General features: G+C 33.7%; 1 protein-coding gene across 50 annotated transcripts in view; it reads left to right on the forward strand.

Moving 5' to 3' along the window:
- The window catches only part of RIMS2 (regulating synaptic membrane exocytosis 2), a 629,392-nt gene that overhangs the window by 474,657 nt on the left and 127,515 nt on the right, over positions 1–27,220 (forward strand). For 23 of the 50 annotated variants that reach the window (XM_081502233.1, XM_081502232.1, XM_081502237.1 and 20 more), the window contains one exon: positions 21,253–21,425. The exons of 19 other annotated variants lie outside the window; for them this stretch is intronic. In XM_081502233.1, coding sequence (XP_081358359.1) covers positions 21,253–21,425 — 173 coding nt within the window. Of the gene's footprint in view, positions 1–21,252; positions 21,426–22,326; positions 22,579–27,220 lie in introns of all 50 variants that reach the window. 8 more of the 50 variants (XM_081502206.1, XM_081502207.1, XM_081502210.1 and 5 more) reach the window with 1 other exon arrangement.

Below are 27,220 nucleotides of genomic sequence, written 5' to 3' on the forward strand. Positions count from 1 at the left end.
TTGCTTTACAGGCCCTAAACTTCTAGAAATTTCCTGTAAAATGAAAATACGAATAACTTCAAATAGTTTTGGTGAATTTCATAGAAAATAGATTTGTAATGATACAACATTTCAGGTACTGAAATCTCTATCCTTTTGAGCTTGATATCAGAACTGATTTCTCTATGCCTTTCCAGGTACTTTAAAAATTATTTCTGTTTAGTGCTAAATAGATATAATCTTTTGTGGCATCTGCTATGCCTAATCTCTCATTTATTCATTTTGTATAATCCAAAAATCAAGGCATGAAGTCCTGATAAAATAGGATATTAAAGCTTCGATAAACATAGCATAACACATTTGTTTCATTTGTTTGTTTATATCCCACTGTACTTCAGGAAGGAATGTAGGTGATTTTTAAAATACATATAATACTATTGTCAATGAAGAAATGAGTATCAAGGGAAAATGAAGTCAAGACACAACAAGGTAATACCAGAAGTAAAGCTTGTGAACAAAATGCATAGTGTGAGATCCTATATGCCTGCTACATGTGGGGCTTATATTCTGACTGTGAGCTTCCTCACAAGCCTCAAAGGCAGAAAGAGAAACTGGATCACTCATATGATTTACATTATTCATACAATAAAATAAGTTCCTGAGAAGCAATGCCAATTATTCTTGTTATGGATACCTGACAAATTTATTACAAGAGAATGAACCAAAGGAATACTGTAAGTGTGGCTCAAAATTTACTTTTAGAAAAACAAGTTTTGATTACATTCCGGTTCATAAATTAATGCTTGAGACCTCAAAATTTTATAACTTTGACACCAATTATTTTAGGTTAGAGAAGATTTAAGTCTTGGCAAAGGACTAATTATGCTAAGCAACATAATTTCCTATGTATTTGCTAAGGCAGTGGTTTTCAGACTGTAGCTCCAGACCAGTAGCATCAACGTCACTTCAGAATTTTTGGAAATGCAGTTATCTGGCCTGCTCCAGAACTACTTAAACAAAACTCTAGGAGTGAGGTTCTTGTGTTTGAACAAACCGCCTAAGTGATTCTGATGTGGACTATAGTTTGAGCACCACTGCTCTAAGACAGGCTGCTTTAGAATTTACTTCTAAGTAACTGAATGAATTGACTTCCTCTTTTAGTGTTTTATTCAGAAAACAATGATGAATGATGTCACTTAAAAATGGAGACTTCCTTTGAGAAAAAGTGATCTGATCTTTACAAGCCCTCTCCTAGTTTCTAACAAATCCTACCTATTGAATGTCAAATACTTAGAAATCTGCTTTCAACTGCTGGAGTTATGCACTCAGCCTAAACAAAAAGGCAATGAAGCCATTAAGATTTTAAAAGAATCCAAAACAACGACTCTATTTTGTTCCACTCTGAATTTGCTGATGTGGAACTGTCTTTGCTGGATCGTGTCTGCCTATTATCCCTACTTTGGACTATTTCCCTCATGGATGAAAGATAAAATTGCAGAGGATTCTTTTTCAGCCAAGTGCATGTATAGACTTAGTTATTATTCATTTCCGTACGAACAATTCTTTAGATTAAAATTTTCAACAGCATCCCTCTCTTTTTAACTAGGGATATTTACCCTATATTACCATTCTTTTCTTCCTTGTTTGATTAACAAGTACCAACTAAGTATTTGCTATTGACCTATGTGCTTCAACATATTGGGATTCCCTGATAGCTCAGCTGGTAAAGACTCCATCTGCAGTGCAGGAGACCCCAGTTTGATTCCTAGGTCGGGAAAATCCCCTGGAGAAGGGATAGGCTACCCACTCCAGTATTCTTTTCAATATATTAACTCATTCTTGAAAAAAATCATTTAATAAGGAAGGGAACTAAGCCATAGATAGAAATATTAAGTAATCTACACCAGTTCACATTAAATCATGGAAAGTATTATTTGTAGCTAATCTCGTTTTCAATTTTGAGATAACTGAGATTAAGTTCAAAGGCCATGGAGCATGTGCTATACCTCTGAGCTATATTCTTGAAATTCTAGTGAAGCTATGAAGAAGTTTTGATGGGATATAATTGTTAATGAAGTTCTTTTAAAAACTATATATTTCATATTTTAAATGGCATTGCCTTCCTGAATTTCTCAAGTGTTCTGCACTGATAGTTGTAAACAAGTATTACTAATTTATAAAATATCTCCTTAGTAATTCATTTTGAAAGTACCTGTAGAACAGTGCCTTTAAAGTTATTGTCTTTCTAAGTATACTTTAAATATATTAGGAAATTTGTAAGTAGACAGCCTATATTTAATAAGAGCTAATTAATTAATTAAATATTTAATCAAATCCAGGTGCAGACATGATTCCTATTTAATCAGTGGATGAATTCTCAGGGCTTTCCCCCTCAAAACAGAATTTAACTATGTAGCCAGCCTGTGCACACTTTCATGCCTATTACATTCTCTTTATCCCAGCTTAAACGTGATTCACCTATTCTACTCTCAAAGAAATTTAAGAATCAACTTAAAACCAATATTCTTTGCTCCCCATTGGTTCGGAAGAATGTGATTTATTAGATGTAACAATGTGAGTTATACTTCAGCATAAGCCAACTACCTTTCCATGAGTAATATGATTATAATAATTAGCAATAACTGATAAACGATGTGTATATATATATATATCTGAAAATTGATATGGAGAATTTGATAATATTTATCTAAGTATATGATGTTTGCTTTTTAAATTAGCCATATTTAGTATTTTTAAATGAACTCAGAGGAATTTTTTTAAAGGGTAGTCCGTAAGATTTCAACAGGGAAACTATAGTTTATTGATACTGTGTTTATTTGGAAATCAAAGTTTATTTTCCATAGAAAAAAATGGTCTCTAGAAAAAAATGGTGCTAATGTTTTAATGAAATTATCCAAAAATATCTTATCCCTATTTTAGCATCTGAAATTTTCTGTTTTTGTGTTTATCTCTCTAAAATTAAGTAATATAGTCAATAAATTTCCCAGAATTTTTCAGATGCGAACCAGAAGTTCATATTAATCCATTTAGTGTTCTGGGATCAGGGTACAATGGAGCAAAAGAAAGGAAAAGAGCTTTTATCCTTCTTTGTACGTACCTAATGGGGCACTTGACACCTCTTCTCCCAGGCTTTTTGTCTTTTAAAGATCCTGTCACTGATTTCAGGTCTTCCTGGTGGCTCAGTCGGTAGAGTCTGCCTGCAGTGTGGGAGACCTGGGTTCAGTCCCTGGGTCGGAAAGATCCCCTGGAGAAGGGAATGGCTATCCACTCCGGTATTCTTGCCTGGAGAATTCCAAGGACAGAGGAGCCTGGTGGGCTACAGTCCATGGAGTCACAAAGAGTCCGACACAACTGAGTGACTAACACTTTCACTTTCACTGGTTTCAAAGAGGCATATTAGGAAGAAAGCAATCCCACTAAAGTAATTTACATTGCAATACAAACTACATAGCACAGAGATAGTTTCTTTAAAAAAAAAAAAGAAAGGCTCTATAAATAAAATAAACCTCACAAGATGAAGTTGTAGGCAGTATCAATATAAAAAATTCAGACCGTTCAAGGCAAAATATTTTTGGCAAATAAATCGCCATTGTTAACTAAGCTGTTCCCTTTATTAGAGCTTATTCTCTTCTCAACACTGAAAATACACATTCAAAGCCAGCCTTAAATGTTTTAATTTGAGTTTCAACACACAAACAGTTGGGACTCCAGAAGAGGGGAGATAGGTGGGAGCTGGTAAGGAGCAACATATCTGTGCTTCTTGTATGTTTGTTGTTTGTGAGTCAGGAGTACTTCAAGACTCTAATACCAAAATGAGGTCAGCGTACAAGATGAGAACCCAGCCTGGAGTTAAGCAGACTCCGCCTGGGTGACTTTGGGTAGGTTAACCTCTTCTCCTCAGTTTCTTTATTAAATAGGCTTTGAGATCTGTTTCATATGTTGACGATTAGGAAGAAATAAGATAATGTATATATATGGTTTAGCTTTTAGTAAACTGCTTAATAAATGGTAAACATATTTGTTATTATTATTTTATAATAACAACAAATGTTTCATAGACACCAGAAGTGAGTATGATAATGTCAAAAGGAAGTGGTAGAGAAATAATTTAACTAATGAAAAGGATTTTAATGTAACTCATATCATTGAATGTTCCCTTTATTCTCAAACAGATTAAAGCAGCAGAGATCCTCCCAAAAAATCAAATTTAAAGGGAAATAATTTATGAGTCTTCAAAGGATATATAGATAAAAAGAGCATGGGAACGTAACATATGATGAAAAATTACAGACTAAATTAATGAAATTCAGAAATGATGTTATCAAGGTTGACTTTGTATGAGCCTGACTGGTTCTTAGAAAGTTGATTAATGGGTGAAATATGGCTATAAGTATTTTAAAAGAAATACTCTGTAACAGCAGTGATATAAATGGAACTGAAAACTGAAAAACCAAATTTATAAAAAATAAATTTTAAAATGTAGATTAGGTAGCCTTGTACAAATCCCTAAGATGATATCTGAAAATACATATATTTATTGAAAGTGAAGAAATGAAAGTTATAATTTTATAGCAGTGATTGAAATAAAATGATATGGAAATTTTCTTTTTGGATAAACAGAAGAGTTGAGTTTCTGGTAGCACACGACACCGCCCAAACAATAGTATAATTGATCTGGGCTGCGTGCCCACTAGAAGAAGAGCTGCTGCATCACTGATTCTTAAGCTACCCAGAGAACCTGATATTTGCATGAAACAGACACCATTGTACCAGCATTAGATGGAATCATCTGATACATAGAGCAAGAGAATTCTAATTAGGAGTGATCTTAGTAACCCAATCTCTACTCTGTGAGGTCCTCAAAGAGTAGGTTAAGGTATCTTACAGGAAGTAGTGAAGTATCCTTTCTTGGAATAAGCTATACAACTGTTTTATAAACGGAAGTAGGATTCACATTAAAAAAAAAAAAAAAACCTGCTAGGCTTAGTCTAGCCAGATGTCCAGCAAAATGGTTTCATTTTTTAAAAAATCAGAATTAAGATCACCTACTTAAAGTTTCCATCCCAAACTAGGTCAAGAAATCTTATCACTTACTAATGAAGATGTCAGGAAGACTGCCAGTGGCTGCACCTGGATTTCTTCACTAAAACATACCGTTTCTCTAAATGTCTATTCTACTTTGTCAGTTTTCTCTACTGTTGTGCTCATTTCTGCATAACCTTGCAATAAGTTAGCTTCATGCTCTTTAGCAAAATTAACACAGGGTGCTAATAATAATACCTACCTCAAAGGATTGTTTTCAAGATTAAATCTGTATGTATAACTCTTAAACAGAGTTTGGAATATAATAAAGAAAAAGGAAATGTTAGCTATAGTATGATGATGGTGGGATGATGACGATGATGGTGATGGGGAAGAAAGAGAAAAAGAGAAATCATTTTCAACAGATACCTTGCTCTTACCAGGTCTATATTTGTTGCCATCAACAATATACTAGACATAGATTAGTATATCTTTAAAGTAATCCTAAAAAAATATTGGAGTGGGAAGGAAAGAAAAGTGTAAAAATTAATGATAATTTAAAAAGTATAAAAAGTGATCTGGGTTCTCTCATTCTTATCAGGTTAGTTAACTTTTGATCTGCCTCAAATTATTATTCTTGTCATGTCTACTCTTTAGCCAGCTGGAATGTACTTCAACTTTAAAAATAGAGAGATAAAATTACATTTACAGATAATTTGATTCTGTATATATGTCTATACATACACACACATCCTTAAAGCCCTGAACCAAAGGAAAATTTCTCTCGTCCATATTTTAACTGATGGAAGTAATGACTGTTTATTTCTTCCTCATCTCACAGGTACCAATATACCTCACTTTATGTAACAAACCTACAGTTAAAAACTTAATAGTAGAATTTTAGAAATTTTACATTTTTATCTGTGAATAATCTGTGAATGTAAAAGTTTCTAACTTTAAGTTTCTTTTTTCTATAAATCTTATATTAATTTGCTAGGGCTGCCATAACAAAATGTCACAGACTAGGTTGCTTAAGCAACAGAAATTAATTTTCTCACAGTCTGGAGACTAGAAGTCCAAGATTAAAGTATTGGCAGGTTTGATTTCTTTCAAGATATTTCTCTTTGGCTTGGGGATGGCCACCCTCTTGCTATGTCCTCATATGGTCATCCCTCTGTTATGTCTATGTTCCAGTCATATTGGATTAAGGCCTACCAGTGTGACCTTATTTTACCTTAATCACTTCTTTAAAGGCTTTATCTCTCCAGAACAGTCACATTCTGAGATACTAGAAGTTAGCACTACAACATATGGATTTTGAGGATATGCAGTTTAGTTACAATATATCTCTACAAAGTAGTTAATAATATTTAGTTTATTACCTTAATGCATTATGAAAGTATATTTTATTGTAATGTAAATATGGATTTTTAGGCAACAAACTATAGCTATTTTGTTTCAGACTTTTTGATTTCTTAAAATTGTGTTCACTGTTCTCTGTTTTTCCAACTACCTTCTCACATCCTAGGATATGAAATATTCTGTGTTTGCAAGTTCATTTTAAAAATTATTTTCCTTAGTTATAAGACCACATTTAAATTTCAGATGTTTTCTGAGGCAGACATTCATACATGTGTCCTCTTTCTTTGCATTTTATTTGTGAATTGCTACTCCCTACTGTATAATCACATGTCAGGTCAGGAAAACCACATGTCAGGTCAGGAAATATAAAATAGAATTTTTTTTTAAATTATGAAGAAGTCATTTGAGATGAGTAGAACCAACTTATGTGTTAAAGAACACTACAAGATTACAGAAGGAATTGTAATTTATTTCTCCCTTTTTTAGTAAATATAGAAAGAATTTTAAATAAATTGCATCTGGCTACTTTCTGGTAAAAGGGTCAACCTGTGGACGGTAGCTGCTGTTGCCAAGAGCATAATTTCTTTCAGTATATTTCCAAAGAACACACGAGGGAAACATTTTTCTTTTACCTTCAGCAAAAATAGAAATTTATGCATTCTCCTTTGCTTTCATAAGACCTCCAGGGTTGCTGGCTTGCTAACAACTAGGATGCCCTACAGGGAGTACAAGAGATGAATGATACAGGTCACCAAGGGGTGAGAGATCTTGCTTTATAGAATCAAGGAGGATAAGGGAAATAAGGAAAAAAGGAAATGTGATAAATAAGGCAAAAACATTCTTTCCAACTCAAATTTCATATAATTTAAAAGGAATAAGTATAGTCATATAAAAAATTACAAGTAGAAGAATATTCAAAACAACAAAGATATGAAAACATATAAACCTTATGAACCAACCATGGCATTTATCACTTCCTAAAATACATATATCCTGTCTTATATGGTGCTTATTTTGGACCTTTTTGTTAAACTATACACTTCTTGAGAAGGGAGATATAGTTTATTCATCTTTGTAGACTCTCCACGGGCAAGTAGGGACAAGAAACTAATTTCTGGAAAGAGTGTGGGTAGGTTATTACCTAAGAGTCAAAAACAAATTTTCTAATGGGTATATGATTATTGGTTTCTGTCTAGTTAATCATAGTGGAAAGAATACTCAGAAAAATTTGGAAGACTACGGTTCTATTTTTGATTCTACCAGTTATGCGCTAAGACCTTGGGTAAATTGCCCAAGAGTTCTTTACAACCCAGCTTTTTCCTGTGTACAGATTGAGGGAACCCTGTTATCTGTAAGTGCTACACAAATACATGGTACTTTCGAGGCTGCATAGAAAAAAAATTACTAGGTATTAACACATGGGTTTTAGGCAACCTCCTCACTAACTAAGCAAATCATTTAATCTCATAGCCTAATCTTCAAAATTAGATTTGAACTAGATTTTTTTATACTTCATTCTCTTTATCTACTGTTGTCTCCTTTATTGATTCAGTAATCTCTGATCAGTGTCAGGCTCTTTACTTAATGTATTCTCACAAATGATTGAAATTGTTAACTAACTTATGGTGTAATAATTATGACTTAGAGAATAAATTTATGTGTGTAATGTTTTTATCTCATATGTCACATGAACTAGATTATAACTAAGTTTGAAGTGAGACTTAAAACGTTTACTCAATTAAGGTACTCAGTCAGCTAGGGCAGCATGCAGTCCTCCATATCTCTAATATCAGTTTAATTTGGCTAATTATAATTTGAACATATCTATAATTTTATTATATAAAAACTTTCTTCATGAGCACAAAAATTAGTTGTAATTTTTCATCAGTTGTGAGGATTACAGATATTATTTATTAGCATGTTTTCCTAAGCGTGGAATTTTGATAATTTCTATTTCATCAGTTTTGAAGATTATAAAATAATACTCCAGTCTGAAAATAATACTCCAGTCTGAAAATAATGTAGCTAACCTTGGAATGTAACTGATATGAGAGAAGGAACTTTTGGCTGGTGATAATTTTATGAGGTAAAAAGATTATATGTAAAAGAATACAGAATTCATCCTGGCATGTGGGAATGCCCATAATGGTAGCTATTCTTATTATTTATTATAACAAATGAGGTGGGAGTAATAACAAAAACCTGACAGTTGAACTCCATTCTGATGGATAAAACATTACCCACCAGTTTAATATAACTTTTGTACTAACAAAGAAAATGTCTGTGATTTTATTATTGGCCCTTTTCAGGTCATTTTCATGACTAGGCATATTCACCTCAAGGTTAATAGTCTTCAGGGTCCAGTCACATAAGAACAAGTTATTTCATAAGCCCATTTTCAGTTTTTGCAAAAAAAAAACAAAAAAAACCAATTATCTGGATTTTCAATGGAATGTGAAGATGTTATTTCAATATGACATAAAATACGTTTGTGTGCTTTTTTTTTATTATTTAAAAGTTTTACTTGTTTAAAATTCATCCAAATATAGTTATAAGTACATAAATTATAAGTGTTATAGTATTTCCATGCTGGCTTCGTATTCTGATTTTCCATGTCATTTTATATAGTTTTCAAAATTTCAGAAAAGAAAATCTTTATTTTAAAGTATATACTTAAAGAAGAAAACAGTATGTGAATTTTTTTAAGTGGTTTGATTCCGAATATGCTTGCCTTGTATCCCATTAAATGTGAAATTGTAGCTCACAAAATTTTTTTTAATGAAAATAGAAAGTCTAATACCAACAAGTTTTATGAGCTTAGTCACTTCATTTAACTTCTTGGTCTCTAAATTTTCTCATCTATAAAATGAGGAAAGTACATTACATCTTTTCTGAGGTCACTTTCAACTTTAAAATATTATCTTTTTGAATGAATCAGGGATGAGTGAATAACTAAAAGTATGATTTTAATACCAAATACCTTTCTTGGGCTATTTTTTCATCAAGTGTGGTTGTGTAAGTCCTCTCTTTTATGTCTGAACATATTTTGTGATCTCAAGGGGTTATTTAGTAACTTTCTCTTTCCTGTTACCGAACTGCATACCTGGGGTGTTTCTGAAGCTGGTCAGCTATAAGTCTGAATTCTGGTTTTGCAACATTAAAAGAAAAAATTATCAGAGAAACAAGTAAATAATAATAATAAAAAAAAAGCAGGACCAAGTGAAGGAGGAAGGAATAATGGAAGGAAGGGGAAAAGGGAGGAAAAAATGAAAAACAGAAGAGGGAGGATGAAACAAATAGAAAGAGGGTGGGAGAAAGACAGAGGCATGCGTGCGTGCTCAGTCACTCAGTCCTGTCTGACCCTTTGTGACCCCATGGACTAGAGCCCTCCAGGCTCCTCTGTCCATGGGATTTCCCAGGCAAAAATACTGGAGTGGGTTGCCATTTTCTTCTCCAAAGGCAAACGCAGGCAGAGGTAGTCCTTCCCATCTAAGAGTTCGTAATCGAATCACGGAAACACACGTACATAAGTAGTACTCATACAAAATAGGCTATATTAAGTAATATAGTAAAAGTAAACCATGCAAAAGAAGAATAAAAAGAGAAATATTCATTTGGCTTAAAGAAATCTGGGACTACATTACAGAATAATATATGAGGCGGAGGACAGACATGTCCTTAAGCAAAGTTGTAACATAAAAGCATATGAACACAAGCTATGTTTAAGGAATAGCTAGTAGTTCCTTTAGAACAGAAATATTAAACAAATGGGATACATATTAGAAGGTAAGAATGGAAAAATTGCCTGGGACAAGATTGTGGAGAGCTTTAAATCTCTCAGTTAAAAATCTAGAATGTTCTCCTTTACAATTATGGTCTTTGAGGATTTTTGAAAAAGTCACAAATATGAACAAATTTGTGTTTTTTCCATATAACTCTGATGGTATAATTATGACAGATTTGAAAAGGATCCGTTTAATTCCTTGTTAAAGATAAAGAGTCCCAGTCAGATGCTATTGGTATAGTCCAAGCTAGACATAATTGTTATTCCTTCCCATGTTTGATAGTTGACTCCATCCAAAATGATCTTCATCCAAACCCAAGTAATCCTTCTCTATCTTCTCACAGAAAAAAATACGGGTAGTGGGCCTCTTCCAGATTTTCAACAGAATACAATTATATCTGTCCTATGCCTAAATTTGATGAGTCAAGGAAATTATCAAGCCCTTTTAGGTTTTTCAGTACTATTTAGGCTATTACTTAGTCTGATTCTCTTAAAATGCAAATACCTTGAATTACTTTATTACTTGCTTTTTTTCTTTTGTAGTTGATTTACAGTGTTATGATAGTTTCTGCTGTGTAGCAAAGTGAGTGAGTTATATATACACATATATATACTTTTTTAAAGTCTCTGTTCCCATATAGATCGTTCAGTTCAGTTCAGTCGCTCAGTCATGTCCCACTCTCTGCGACCCCATGAATCACAGCACGCCAGGCCTCCCTGCCCATCACCAACTGCCAGGGTCCACCCAAACCCATGTCCATTGAGTCGGTGATGCCATCCAGCCATCTCCTCCTCTGTCATCCCCTTCTCCTCCTGCGGTCAATCTTTCCAAGCATCAGGGTCTTTTCAAATGAGTCAGCTCTTCGCATCAGGTGGCCAAAGTATTGGAGTTTCAGCTTCAACATCAGTCCCACCAATGAACACCCAGGACTGATCTCCTTTAGGATGGACTGGTTGGATCTCCTTGCAGTCCAAGGGACACTCAAGAGTCTTCTCCAACACCACAGTTCAAAAGCATCAGTTCTTTGACACTCAGCTTTCTTTATAGTCCAGCTCTCACATCCATACATGACCACTGGAAACACCATAGCCTTGCCTTGACGGACCTTTTTTGACAAAGAAATGTCTCTGTTTTTTAATATGCTGTCTAGGTTGGTTATAAGTTTCCTTCCAAGGAGTAAGCATCTTTTAATTTCACGGCTGCAAACACCATCTGCAGTGATTTTGGAGCCCAGAAAAATAAAGTCAGCCACTGTTTCCACTGTTTCCCCATCTATTTCCCATGAAGTGATGGGACCGGATGCCATGATCTTAGTTTTCTGGATGTTGAGTTTTAAGCCAACTTTTTCACTCTCCTCTTTCACTTTCATCAAGAGGCTTTTTAGTTCCTCTTCACTTTCTGCCATAAGGGTGGTTTCATCTACATATCTGAGGTTGTTGATATTTCTCCCAGCAATCTTGATTCCAGCTTGTGCTTCCTCCAGCCCAGCGTTTCTCATGATGTACTCTGCATATAAGTTAAATAAGCAGGGTGACAATATACAGCCTTGACGTACTCCTTTTCCTATTTGGAACCAGTCTGTTGTTCCATGTCCAGTTCTAACTGTTGTTTCCTTAACTGCATACAGATTTCTCAGGAGGCAGGTCAGATGGTCTGGTATTCCCATCTCTTTAAGAATTTTCCACAGTTTATAGTGATCCACACAGTCAAAGGCTTTGGCATAGTCAATAAAGCAGAAATAGATGTTTTTCTGGAACTCTCTTGCTTTTTTGATGATCCCGCGGATGTTGGCAATTTGATCTCTGGTTCCTCTGCCTTTTCTAAAACCAGCTTGAACATCTGGAAGTTCATGGTTCACGTATTGCTGAAGCCTGGCTTGGAGAATTTTAAGCATTACTTTACTAGCGTGTGAGATGAGTGCAATTGTGCAGTAGTTTGAGCATTCTTTGGCATTGCCTTTCTTTGTGATTAGGTTGAAAACTGACCTTTTCCAGTCCTGTGACCACTGCTGAGTTTTCCAAATTTGCTGGCATATTGAGTGCAGCACTTTCACAGCATCACCTTTCAGAATTTAAAATAGCTCAACTGAAATTCCATCACCTCCACTAGCTTTGTTCATAGTGATGCTTCTTAAGGCCCACTTAACTTCACATTCCAGGATGTCTGGCTCTAGGTGAGTAATCACACCATCGTGATCATCTGGGTTGTGAAGATCTTTTTTTGTACAGTTCTTCTGTGCATTCTGGCCACCTCGTCTTAATATCTTCTGCTTCGGTTAGGTCCATACCATTTCTGTCCTTTATTGAGACCATCTTTGCATGAAATGTTCCCTTGGTGTCTCTAATTTTCTTGGAGAGGTCTCTAGTCGTTCCCATTCTGTTGTTTTCCTCTATTTCTTTGCATGATTGGTGAGGAAGGCTTTCTTATCTCTCCTTGCTATTCTTTGGAACTCTGCATTCAAATGGGTATATCTTTCCTTTTCTCCTTTGCTTTTCACTTCCCTTCGTTTCACAGCTATTTGTAAGGCCTCCTCAGACAGCCGTTTTGCTTTTTTGCATTTCTTTTTCTTGGTGATGGTCTTGATTCCTGTCTCCTGTACAATGTCAGGAACCTCCATCCATAGTTCATCAGGCACTCTGTCTATCAGATCTAGTCCCTTAAATTTATTTCTCACTTCCACTGTATAGTCATAAGGGATTTGATTTAGGTCATACCTGAATGGTCTAGTGGTTTTCTCCACTTTCTTCAATTTTAGTCTGAATTTATAAGGAGTTTATGGTCTGAGCCACAGTCAGCTCCCTGTCTTGTTTTTGCTGACCGTATAGAGCTTCTCCATCTTTGGCTGCAAAGAATATAATCAATCTGATTTCGGTGTCGACCATCTGGTGATATCCATGTGTAGAGTCTTCTCTTGTGTTGTTGGGTGATTACAGAGTATTAAATAGAGTTTCCTGTATTATTCAATAGGCTATTAATTATATACTCTATATAGTTGTGTTTATATGTATATCCCAGTTTCCCAATTTATACCTCCCCTTTCCCTCCCTGATAGGACCTAATTAACATTTGAAAGGGAACCCTGCTTCATATCTTCAATCCATTACTTTTTTAAAAGTTTTCTTCCTGCTACAGATTCCCAGGACCATGATCCTACTGCTGCATTCTCATGTCTTATTTCTGTTACAACTTTTAGGATGTTACTGATTACAGTATCTATAATATCTCCACCCTGTGTCCTAATAAAATACATAGTCTTCAAAAACTTATATAATAAGTCATGTAATATTGAAAGATATTTACAAAGGACAGATATCAGAAATTCTTACGGCTAAGAAGAGTTTCCTTATGATTATTTCTTAATTCTAGCTATATCTTACAAGCTTCTAACCTGAGGGCTTAGAGAAGCATTTAGTCAGATACGTTACCATATGTAAAATAGATAGCCAGTGGGAACTTGCTGTATGATGCAGGGAGCTCAGACCTGGTGCTGTGACAACCTAGAGGAGTTGGAGGTGGGAGGGAGGTTCAGGGCGTGGGAGGAGACATATGTATACCTATGGCTGATTCGTGTGGCAGAAACCAATTCAACCTTATAAAGCAATTAAAAATAAACAAATTAAAAAAAAAGACAAGGACCTATTCATAAGCCCCAAGTAGCTAAATATCAAGACATTCGTTTGCATTAAATGACTGGTATTTCTTGATTTATTAGAATGAGGAGTATTGGAAAAAGAGAAGTCAAAGATAACTCACAAGATTTCTAGGTTTTAGTTGGTTATTGAGCCTATTAAATAATGGAGGGAATATAAAAGATACAAGAAAAGCTGGTTAGGGGTGAAAGGATATAAATTTCATTTTGGCCATGTTGAATTTGATGTACCTACAAAACAACATATGGGCAATGTCCTGTTAGCATCTGGAAATCTGGGTCTGAAGCCTGAGAGAGAAGTGAAAGGTAAAAGATCTTTAATCATTACATGAGTAGATAATGGGTTATATCATTCTGTGGGAATATATATAGTGAAAAGAAAAGAAGGCTAAAGATTGACATTTTGGGAAAGTGTAATTTAAAATCAAGTAAGAGAAAGTGAAGCCAGCAAAAGAGATTAAGAATGAATAGAGAGACAGGGGAGAAGCCATGAGTGACATTATTTGAGAAGCCATTATGGAAAAGCTTCAGGAAGAGAGAGGACTGGACTTTAACAGCATTAGATGTAACAGCAAAATCAAAAACAAAGAAAACTAAAGAGACACTACTGGCTGGTAATTAGGATATTTTTGATATCTGTTTGTTTTTGAGAACAGTTCTAATAAATAATAGGTTAGAATGGGGGAAGAGTTACGGATCCTGCGAAAGAAAATGGTAAATGCATTTGTTAAAGGCAAAAGCACAAGCTCTACAGACACATAAGATTTCTAAACCTGGATTTCATTGCAGAACTAGCATTTCCATCTCTGAAAATTGTGAGGAATCAATGGAAGTAAATACAGGATGAGGTTTCTCGAGGAAATATTGATTCCTAACAGATACAGAATTCTCACAGAGCCAAGTCTTTGGGAAAGTCATCATGACTACTAGTGTTAATTCTTCCTCTACAAATTCTCCAAGAAACTTATCAGTTTCCTTCAGACCAAGAGAGTAGCTAATGGCTACTCTGTCCACAACTGTGTTTCTTTACCTTAAGCTATTCTTATTCCATCTTTCACAAGATGAGTGATTTACAGATATGATATCTTATTGTCCTTTACTTCTTGTCTCCTAACACATCTTTGAGAGTCCTACAAAGTGCATTTATTTCTAAACCCCGACCCCTGATGGTACGCACCAACCCCTCATTCAGTGACCAGTTGGTTGGTAACTTGAAATCAGTCATGCCTGCTAAGTCACTTCAATCGTGTCTGACCCTGTGACCCCATGGACTGTAGCCCCCCAGGCTCCTCTGTCCATAGGATTCTCCAGGCAAGAATACAGAAGTGCGTTGCTGTGCCCTTCTCCAAGGGATCTTCCCAACCCAGGGATCAAATACCTGGTTCTTAAGTCTCCTGCATGGGCAGGCAGGTTTTTAACCACTAGCGCCACCTGGGGAAATCAGCCATAGTGGGAGTATTTGTTCTTCAGAAATCAGCCAACTCTGTAAATCAGAATTTTTCCCTTTTGGCTAGCTGATTGTTAAACATGTATCCGCACACCACTTCCTATCCGTACCCATTACAGAGAATGAAAGGATGAACTGCCTAAACTCCATTCAGCTCTCATCACAGTAGTCTATACTCTGACTTGGGCTTCCCTGGTGGCTCAGATGGTAAAGAATCTGCCTGCAATGCAGATGACCTGGGTTCTATCCCTGGGTCGGGAAGATCCCCTGGAGAAGGGAATAGCAACCGACTCCAGTATTCTTGCCTGGAGAATCCCATGGACAAAGGAGCTTGGTGGGCTACAGTACATGGGGGCGCAAAGAGTCGGACATGACTGAGCAACTAACATTTTGACTTTTTTACTTTATACTCCAATTTGGTACTTTATCCTGGAGACAATACCTCAGGATATAGCCCAGATAAAACAACCGTTCCACTCACTCATTAAAAATTCATTGAGTTCCTAGTTAGGCATTACTGATCTAGATAATGGGAATACTAAAATAAATATGACAATAATTATCCTCAAGGAATTTATAATCTAGCAAGAAAAAATGATAGGTAGAAGGTAGATAGGAAAGAGACAGAGGCACGGAGAAACAGAGACATGATGAAAGTATAAGAAAGGAATGAATAAAGTAGTTTAGGAGCACTCAATGCAATGATCAATTCTCTTAGAAGAAATTAAGAGTTTTCTAGCTGGGATTTGATTTGCAGGATACTGTTTACAAAGCTAAATCTTAAATTATTCCTCAGTTTTCTCTGGCCGTTCCTCATTGTCTTCTCCCTCCAAAGCAGAGGATTTATCACACATACCTTCTTTAGGAGTCCTATCTAAACAAAATGATCTATTGACTGATTTTTGCACAGTGCAACATTCAAATCAGACAATGATAAGAACTTTGGCTAGAGATAAGAACTTTGGACAGAGAAAAGAACATCTGGAAATAGTTCCTTAAAAAGAGAGTACCTACAGGTGTGGTACTAACAAAAGACAGCATCCACTCTGTTTGAATTATTACATGAAATGAAAATAAAGTGATGCAAGTAAGAGCTCTTCTTGCTCTTGTGATTGTTTCATTTTCCACAGAGCCAAGAGTTCCTCTACTCTGTTCTTGTGTCCTCTAGATCCCCCGGCCACTATCAGGAGCCCTGCCTAGAACTTCAGCTTCTCTCTTCTCTTTCAAAGAGTTTGTTTGCCCCAATTTTTCCCTACCATTTGATCTATTCATGTTTTATCTCTGAATATGATATGAATATTCCTCCAAATACTTCTTGATGGTCTAAAACATTTTTCTTCAAGCTTGGACTTTTTGCTTCCCAGTATTTTGCCATAACCAATTCTCAGACTAGAGTTTTAGACAACAGGTTATAGTTTTATGGTGAGATTCAATAAATTGAAGACAAGCAATGCTTCAGGAACTCTCATAGAATTTACTATAGAAAACTCAAATGACATGAGTTGCTGAAATGCTGCAGAGAAATCAAACAAGGAAATTACTAATTTAAGAACTTGAAAAAAAAAGAACTTGAATATTACAGGAGAAACTGAAAATTTTATCTTAGAAATTTGAATTTTTTTTCTGAGGAATATTATTATGAAAATTTGATAATAACTTTCCTTGCAGTAGAGCTCTGCTGATATTCTGTTACTTTCCACTAATTTAGATAAATAGGGAGAACATTAATTTTTCCAGGCCACTTAAGAACTCTAGAGTCTGGAACATCCTGGAGAATAATAATTTCCTGTAAATTTTTCTAGTGTATGATCTGCTTAATAGTACTGTACAAAACATCAAAATGTTGTCGGGAAAAGCTTCTTCACTGTAGTCCAAGACTTTAATGATCTCCAGTCAGCACAGTTTTCAGCTGAGATCCTGTAATCCTATGCATTAAACCTTCTTTGTTTTGGTTCCATTAAAGATAATGATGAACACATCATCTATTTTTCATCTGTCAGCTGTAAACCAATACATGCTAATCATTTAAAACATTATTTATTGTATAGTGCCAAAGCAATACCAACCATCTCCTATAGGAACTTATTCACATTCGTAACTCATTACCTTGGTGTAATAATTTGGCTGCTTCTGTCTCACTGTTAAATTATATAAATTATATAACTTTCATTTATCATACTTTTGGAAAAGCAAAAAGATTAAATGACTTTAAAAGTAAACTCCCGTGGTAGGTCAATTATTACTTTGATTTGAGTGTTTTGGGGAATTGTATACATGAAGATGTTATATTCTAAATGTATTCAAAATATGTCCTTCTGAAGTTTTACTTATACATTTTTTTCTATTATTTCTTACTTTCCAAATTTCTTATTCTGTTTATCATGTGTCTATTTGTAATAGGAACTTGAGCTATATCACAAAGGTAAACATGCTCAGTTGCTAGAAATAGAGAAATGCATTTGGTGCAAGCCTTGTGGAGGCAGCAAAGTCATCATCAAACTAGAGCTCTTAGCTAATTTGAAGTCTTGCTTTATTTAAACTAAACCATTCAGTGTCTTTTTATTTAGACCTGCTGCTTTAGGTGCTGGAAGTGAACAACTGCTGTGTGCTAAGCATGCTATTGTGTAATTTGAATATGTTATTTCTCTTACCCCTCACAAGAACTCTTAAAATGAGATTTGTCCTTATTTTACTGGTGAAAAAAACTAAACCTTAGATTTTAAATTAAATGAAACCATTGACTCTTAGGTGCTAAAAGAGTTACAAAGATAAGGAGGATATTGTTCTGGCTTTTCAGAGCTCATATTCTAATAGAAAGTTTGAAAATTAAATATGAATACACACACACACACCTATAACAAAAGGTAGCTTGTGATGAATTATATAAAGGCATAAAACTATAGTATGTGGAATCTTGTATTTCATCAAATTTTGTTTATCCAAAATTTTAGCTCAGCAAACTAGATTATCTGAGAGGTCTTAGCCAAAGATATGTGCTGTGTATACCGTATGTGTTTAAAAACAAAATTCTCAAGCCTTTGGCTGGCCTGTCTGTACCTATGAACCATAGCATCAGTATCAAAAGCCTTGATGACCTAAAGAGGCAAAGGCTAGAATATGCAAAGTCAGAATCCTAACTACTAAAATACAAAAGTCAAATAAGTAGTCAGGATTCATATCCTGAGATTGAGAATCAGTAGTTCCCTGTGAGGTGATGGTATATAAGTGAACCCAGCCAAATGAGAAAGGTGAGGCCTGAGGACATACCAAGAGTCAGTCAGAACATTAGGTTTAATATTTCATTTGCTGTATAAATATGTTTTCTGAAATGAATCTCTTATACATAGAAATAGTTATATTTTTCTTGTAGCTTAGAGCAGTTTTAAAATAATAAACTTCCTGTTGGGTATTTTACCTGATATTTCTTTTGGTAAATATATTCCTGGAATTGATACTAAGCCAGTATTCAGCTGCTATGTAATCATCGTCATCATCATTGTCATCATCTGTCATTTATTAAACACTTCTTAGGAGTCCGATGTTGTGCTAAGTGCTTTATATGCATTATCTTATTTCATCCTTGCAGCGACCTGGGAATTGGGTATGATTGTTCTCCATATTTTAACAGATAAAAAATTGGAACTCATAGATGCAATTGGCCCAAGATCACAAACCTAATAATGTATATAAACCAGGATTCATACCAGTGATTCAGTGTCATTGCAGAGCATGTGTTTTTAATGATTACCTTTACCTTTAGTACTTCTGAGTTAAAAGTTATGGCTTATCTGAATTTAAATAATATAATAATCCCATAAGTAAAAACAAAGAAAAAAATTGCTTTTCTAGTCAATGATAAATTATTTTTAAAGATATAAATAGCAATATGCTCCTCTTTTTTATTATAAATTATAAGAATGAGAAACATAAAGTTCCACCAATACAATATAGTATCTATTGAACAATTTAATAATATTGAAAAGTTTCTTATTGTCCATTTTTCATATATGTGAAGTATCCCAAAAATATATAAATGAAATGAAATACTTCCATTTGAGATCAAATTTACTTTTAATAAATTTTATGGAAAAAATCCATATATGTGTGTATCCAGCATTATTTATGCTAGCCAGTATACACTGGTTATTTGTGTGTGGGGGTGTGTGTGTATATATATATATATATATATTTATGTATTTATTTATTTATTTGTAATACACTGGCTTACATGGATAATGTTGGATCCATCCATTGAAATGCTATTCTGGGCAATGATGAAAACATTGTCATTTAAAGTAACTTGTTTTCATTATTTTAAAATGACTTTAGTTTGAAAAAATAATATCATGGACTGAATGTTCTCTAAATAAATGCATTGTAAATAAATAGTCTTTCTTTTAAAATCAAGTATTCTATTTACATAGGTATTTCCTGAGAAAAAGGCAGTGATTTTTTTTAAAGAATTTTACTGTATTTTTTTATAATCAAGAATTCCAACAAAGCCAAAAGTTAGAGTGGATTTAGAAAGGCCATATTTCACCTAATTTATATATTTCAGATAAAGGATTTGATTATAACATTTTATGGACCTTCAAAATAATTCTTATATTTTGCATTTAAAAATGGATCAGTTATTAACTCAAAAGTATAAAACAGAATACTTGGGAGAGATGGGGGGGTTGAAGGGGAGAAACAGATCGTTTGAATGGATCTAATTAATGTTTATGCTATACACTTTTGCCATTCAACTTGCTTTACCAAAATATTTTTATCTAGCTAATATTTTCAGTGAATTGTTACTCACATAGGATTATTTATTAGGTAATGATTATTCAAGTCACAGTAAATGGTTTGCATAAGATAATCATCACTATAATGATTTGTTAAATTTGCCAGTATCTGCGGTTTAAAAAATTTCCATTATGAAATTTTCCAGGTAAGAATTTTTACCATTATGTTTAAGTGGATATTAACAAAGAAAAATCCATTAGCAGATAGTCTTCTTAGCCCAATAATAGCCATCAGGTAGTAATGGTACAATAATAACACTGGCTGCATTATTTTATATTATGCCATATACTAGGCAAGTATTATTTCTGATTTTCAAAACAGTGCTGCAAGGAACAAAACAATGCTGCAAGGAACATATTCTTTTCCCTATTATTTTATAAACAGGATTTTAAAGGTGAAATAATTTGCTCAAGTTTACCCAGCTAGTAAGAGTTTTCCTTACTCCAGGTTTTCAAGACTTCAAAATCTATCCTTTTTTTACATTCTGTGTATCATTAACATAAAGCTTCTATGACGGTTTTCAGTTTACCAGAATATTTGAACACCCTGTACCCTGGCTGTGCCAGATAATCATCTGATTATTTCAATTCCAGGAAGTTTGAATTATCATAAATAATAATGACTTTTTCTAGCATTTCTAGGATTCATCAAAATTCCAGCAACCACTCAGAAATTAAACTTTCTCTTTTCTCTTGGCCTTTCTTTAAAAAGTTAGTGTTTTAATAATTAGATTTTGTATTACCTCTAGGTTTTCACTGAAGCATAATGGATTTAAGAGAAAATTTATGCTGCTAAAATTGGTTTTCATAAGTTACAGTGGCAACTTCATCATGCTTTTAAAAAAACTTTATTCAAAAATTAAAAAAAAATTGCTTCCTAATATTAAGCCAAATATTTATTTCCCACATTTTACCTAAATGTTCTTCCCTGAGGCCATTGCTCTTGTGAAACTGTTTTAATGGCCTTCATTGGGGTGTGGTGAAAATGCTCTAATTGACTTTGCTGAAAACAAGGGTTTCATATAAATTGAGTTTTTCTTTTAGGATAATTGCCATTCACTTTTGTTTTATATACAACTGAGTGGGGTTTTGCAGTATCCTCTGTGGACAATTAAAGTGCTGAAATAGGAGAAGCAAATAATTGTTTTGTGTGGTAATACTGACAACTTCTGCGTGTTTGTCAATCTATGTTAACAGTATCGATCAGGATGGGATCCTCATAGAGGGGCAGATAATATTTCCACTAAATCTTCGGACAGTGACGTAAGTGATATATCTGCGGTTTCCAGGACTAGTAGTGCTTCTCGTTTCAGCAGCACAAGCTACATGTCTGTCCAATCAGAACGGCCAAGAGGAAACAAGAAAATCAGGTGAGTAGGGGGACTTTAAGAAGGAAATTCTGAATATGTTTTAGAATATCTTTATTTTTCTTTGGATAAATGTAAAATCCTTTCCTTCTAAATGGTTAATATATATCATGAAGACAATAAACACCTTCTGTGACTACTTTTTATTATATTTTGGTCTACATTTCATACTTTTTGCACAAAAAAGTTTTATAGAACTTATAATAATTTAACTTATAATAATTTTCTCGCTAGATTATTTGAAATAGTATCATTAGCTATTTTCCATGTTTGTTATTAAAAAAGTAATTCTGTTATTGTATTTTTACTGAGATTAAAGGGATGGTTAAATGAAGACTTGAATGTTTTTAATATTCTAAGGAATATGAAAAATCATATTGGAAGGTGTTTTTTCCTAGCTGAATACATTTCAATGATTAAGAAAACACAACATAATTTTTTTAGTAGGATGCTCTCTTGTCCTCCTGAAACTTTTATAAATTCATGGAAGTTTCTCCAAAAAATTTATAAATGTATGTTAGTATAATTTTCATTTATCACCTCCTCTATAGACTTCATGGGCACCTAAGCTAAATTAATTGTTTTTATTTTTTGTTTTTTTAACTCCTATTGGATCAAAACAAAACAAAAATCAGTAATGGGGAGACCACAACTTTTTTCCAGGCAGCTTTGTAACAGGAAAACACAACTTAAAAGCAATTTTGATTTAACTGTTGCTTACATAGTGCTGCTCTGTTATACACTGGAAAAAAACAAGTTTTCAATGCTTAAAAGATGTAATTTTTATCTATGTTTTAGTAGTTTTCATTACTTTTCTATTTAATTTTGTATGTATTTTTTTCTTAACATTTTCTTTCTTTTTTGTGTTCATTTGCATGCCTTCAATTTGTGTTGCTTTCAAAAGGCCAAAGGGACTAGAAGAGGGAGGGAAAGAAGGGGATAAGCATGAAGAGATAGTTCATGCAGAGGAAGAGGTAAAGGAAGAAAGAACTAATGAGAATGAGAAAGGGAAAAACATTACAAACATGTGTAATAAGGAGAAAAACAGAGAATCAGGAGATGAGAAAAAAACACCAGATATACCTGAGCAAGGGAAAGAAAAAGAACAGTGGAATAAAGAGGATTTGCAAAAGCAGTTCTCACAAGATGATGACAGGTAAAATTTGCTTATTTTTGTAGACATTTCCCATTAGTAATGTCCTTTCTCCTACTCCTATTTTGCCATTTGCATTTGGTTTGTTTTCTTCCATTTTATCTATTTAGCTTCTAATACAGCTTATTAATGTGTTGACAAGTTACTATCAAACAGATTGACTTACTAAACAGTCTTTAATTTGTATACACTAGCTCTGAGTATGATTTAATTGGGTTTTTAAGTTCTTTTTGACTAGGTAAATCTAAAGTAAATTTCCCTTTCCATTTTTTTAGCGTGAATTACTGTATATCTTCCCAATTTGTAGAGTCAAAAATCTTTAAAGTGAGGTTCTGAATGGGCTGGAAAAGTGTAGCCTGCTCTACAAGAAATATTATACACTAGAAATGAACTTTTAAAATGAGTGGCAAAATAGGTAGCAAAAAGTCTTTATTCTCTCCTCGAATAAAGAAAAAAGCAAGTCCTTTGTCTTATAGTTTTCTGGTGGGTTATAGTGCAGTTTAAATTCCTGAGGCAGATTGTGAAGAATAGTGTTCTTTGATCCTTTAAAAAGAAAAGATAGAGGCCTCAGGGCTTGTTACAAGGCAAACATGTTGGGTTAGAAATTCATTCAGCTAGAAAACTGCCAGAGAAGGAACTTTGAACAGGGAAGAAATGGAAAAAACATAACAGCAAGGCATAAAACCAAGTATGTTTTCATTTTCATGATGCAATGCATTAATAAGTATGAATCCATCTTCACAGTGCTGTAGTCAAAGTGGCATCGGCACAAGTACACAGCAGGCTTCATCTTTCTGCCTGAGGAGATGAGATTTCTCCAGCTACATTTCTCTGAGACTAAGAGTTGCAAAGCATGTACGGTTTGGAGGAATTTGGTTTTCTAGTAGCCAATTCAGAATTTGATTTTGTATTCTTCTGAAGTTGGCATAATAAGCACACTCAATTACAAGCCAAATTTTGCTTTATTATATATAAATTCAATCTCAATTTATGCTTTACTCAAAATTTATGAGACGATAATCATAATAAAAGTTTACCCCCTTGGTATACAATTCAGTAGTCTAATTCTATGACACTTCACTTATTGTCTCAGTTTGCTATATTTAACTATCTGTGGTCTATGAAGGTTTCTATGTAACAGACAGAAAATCTAAAAGTTAATTTTAAGTTAGGCATATTTTGTGATTCCAATCTAAACTAGTAATTTCAAGTCTATTTTCTTTGTTTATCGAATTTTTATAATTACATTGCTTTATTAATGAAGACTATTTTTCTGACTTCTTTGGCATAGGGTCATTTCATCATTAATTCACAGAGAATAGTTTTCCAAAATTTCTTTAGAAAGAGACATAGAGTTTCCTTTCTTTAAAAAGCAGAGCAAAATGTGGACCTCTAATGTGTTTTCCTTTCTTTGAATTGTGTAAAGGAGAACATATGAGCCCCTTGGTGTGTGCCTGTTGCCAAAGTCTATGTTAGCATACCTGGCTTGGTGGGTAGAAATTTGGAGGTCATAATTTTAAGTTCTTGATTTTTAATATTAATTTCTTCACCATTTTCTTCTTGATAAAAGCACATTATTTTATACAGGAAAAAGAAGGATGGTATATTCCTAGCAATGAGTCTCTTAAGGCACTGTATTCTGCTTAAATATAACTATGTAATACTTGCAGAACTGGAAACTACACAGGGCCAGGCTGATGTCTTTAGGGAACATATATTCCATAAGATGACAAAAAGTGTCAACTGTAATTATTTGTGAGAAAATGTTGGTGTCACTAATTAATTTTTGCAGCGTAAGATCCTGAATTAGATTTCACATCTCAGAATAAAATGAGCAATCTTTATTCCGAGAGAAAATATGTCTGAGTACTGCTAGTAACATTTTGTTTTGGTAGTTGATGAACATAATCATGGACTATTTAAATGACAAAAACAACTTACTAGGCTTGTGCAACATTATTGGAAGTACTCTTATTCTATAGTACACCACTGATAATTTACTTGTAATCCAAGTTTTGTAAAAGAAAAATTCTTTTCTGACTTCAGAGGTTAGTATCTATAGCAATGCTGGTATATTTAAAATTAACAATAACTGCAATGAACCAGATCCATTATAGCTGCTATTTTCATTATAGTGATTGGATCTCATTGTGTGATACAGAATTATATTGTTTGTGTTATAGTAACCGTATTAAAGTAAGTCTTTTGAATGTACAAGTAGAAAAGTGAATAGCAAAAAGTAAATTTTTTAAAAAGTCCATTAAATATTTGAATATAATATTTTTCAAAGTAGCTTAGTAAATAATACATTCGTATTTAGCTATTTGTATTTCCACACAGGTATATTGGTCTGGTTAAATATCCATCTATCATTAATGATTGTCTACTAATCATTTCTAGAAAATCTGATTTACCATTTAAAATATTTTTCTCAGTCTGTGTACCTGGATATGCTTTAAATTTTATAGCTAATTACATTTGCTGATTATATACCATATATATATGTGGTAGGCTATCCCAGAAAAAAGTTTCCAGAGGTAATGAAAAATCATTCAATCAACCAATGTTTATTTAGAAAATTTCTCAAGCAGTGTACTTTGAACTGGGGATAAAAGTGAAATCAAGCAGTTGTAAATTTCTAAGCCTGAAGGTCAAGCAATTTCTTAGCCTTGTGTGCATGGATGTTTAAAGATAGCTCAATATCCAAAAAAATTTCATCAAAAAATGTAAATAAATTCACAAGGATATTTGATGAAAGAATTTGGCATAAGAAGTGGAGATCTTAAGTAAATCTGCAGTGGAAGATAGAAAAATATTGAAAAGTATAGTATTGTCAAAACTAACAACACTGATAGCTTTGTGATCTAATTACTCATCCATTCCTCCAGATTCTGTTCTGGGCATATAAGGCCAAAGAAAAAATAATTCAAGAAACTCGTTTATCTACAAATTTTGTAGATAGCCAAATAAGCTATCCTGAACCTCAACAGATTGCCTGCTCCTTAGATCGTCTCATATTTTTGTATCTCTCAGCTTTCTTTTAATAGAAATGTTATAGTTTATAGTTGTGTAAAAACTTTATGGCTTCATTATTGTAAAACGGATTCAAGGTCTTAGGTAAAAGTGAAACATTCTCACAAAGATTCATGTTAATGAAGACTACACAGAAAACCTTGAGAATTTGTTTATCTGATATTTAGCAAATTTTTATGCTTTACATTCTTACAGAAGAGTCAATTTAAATGATCATTTGTAAGACCAAAATACAAATTAAAAGTTTCAAAAATAAAAGAAAATGAGTTCTCAGGCATGTCTATAAGTGGTATGTATATTTTCTCTTTCTGAAGAAAATATTCTTGAGGTAGGATAAGCTTTCAAAGGAAAAAGATGGCATCAGTTCAAAATATTCGTGAATAACTGTTTTTAAGAGTCTTAAGCCATCTAAATTATCTAGCAAAAAAAGTTCTTATAGTCTTTAAAAGGGCAAGCAGAATAATTGTTAATGAAATGTTTACTACTGCTAACTTACAGATCAGAGTTACAGATCAGAGTTAAAATGTGGTAACACATTTTCCTGACTATGTGATATAACTTGATGTTACCACATATTTACTCATATGTTATAGACCTTTAAAGGGGAAACAGTATGTCTTATGAAAATAATTATGGATTAGGAATCTAAAATACCTGTTTTCTCATTCTGATTCTGTTACATGTCCCTAGCCACTTTGCCTGGCTTTTTTCACTTGTCAAATAAATGAGTGAATGAGTCACACTCCTTCTCATCGTTTAGGTGAATGTAATACACAGCAAAGGGAAAGTAAGCATCTTCTGTTATACCAGTGATTTGTCTTTATCATGAATTCAAGAAATAATTGAGTCTGTGGCTAATCACCAGTAAAGCAAACAGCTCAACATATGTTTCTCTCACCTAGCAGATGATTCCAAAATTTAGGTGACTTTTGTAATACTTCATTGATCAGGTTGAGTTTTTGTTGTTTTCTGGAAGTGTGACTCAGTGCTAACTCTCCCAGAGGGCGTACTGATGGATTATGCTGTTCAGCTGATGGATTAATTGATGGCTTGTGTTTTCCCTGTCTCACTGAAGCTATCTTCTAGTTAAAACCAATGAAAATGTTACACACCCAAGCAACATCTATTCTGTTTTATGATTGTGCATGAAAAGGGAATTTTAAAGAAGAAGAAAAAAAAACGTTTGATTATGACTTTTAGAATTTTGATCCTGTAAATAAAGGCCCAGGAATTTGCATTTTAAAAACAAACACCTCCCCACCACGTGATTATGATGTTATCCTGCCTCTCTTTGGGGTTGCTTATATTTCCTCATGAATCCTGCAATCAGGTTGTCAATTTTGAAGGCAAAAAAGCAGCTAGGATTTTGACTAGGATTGTTTAATTAGAGTGATTTTGGGATTATTGCCATCTTAAAAAATGTTGTCTTCTAATCCATGAGCACAAAGATGTTCCCTTTATGTTACTTTCTTTCAGTGATGTTTCATAGTTTTTAGGATACATACCTTGTACTACTTTTGTTAAATTTATTCCAAATATTTTATTTTTGAAGTAGAATTGTTATTAAATTCATTTTGTGCCTAATCATTGCTAGTATATAGAAACACAATTT

Source organism: Giraffa tippelskirchi, chromosome 6 (genome assembly GCF_054371585.1).
Source record: "Giraffa tippelskirchi isolate mGirTip1 chromosome 6, T2T-mGirTip1v1.2.pri, whole genome shotgun sequence".
Taxonomy (NCBI): domain Eukaryota; kingdom Metazoa; phylum Chordata; class Mammalia; order Artiodactyla; family Giraffidae; genus Giraffa; species Giraffa tippelskirchi.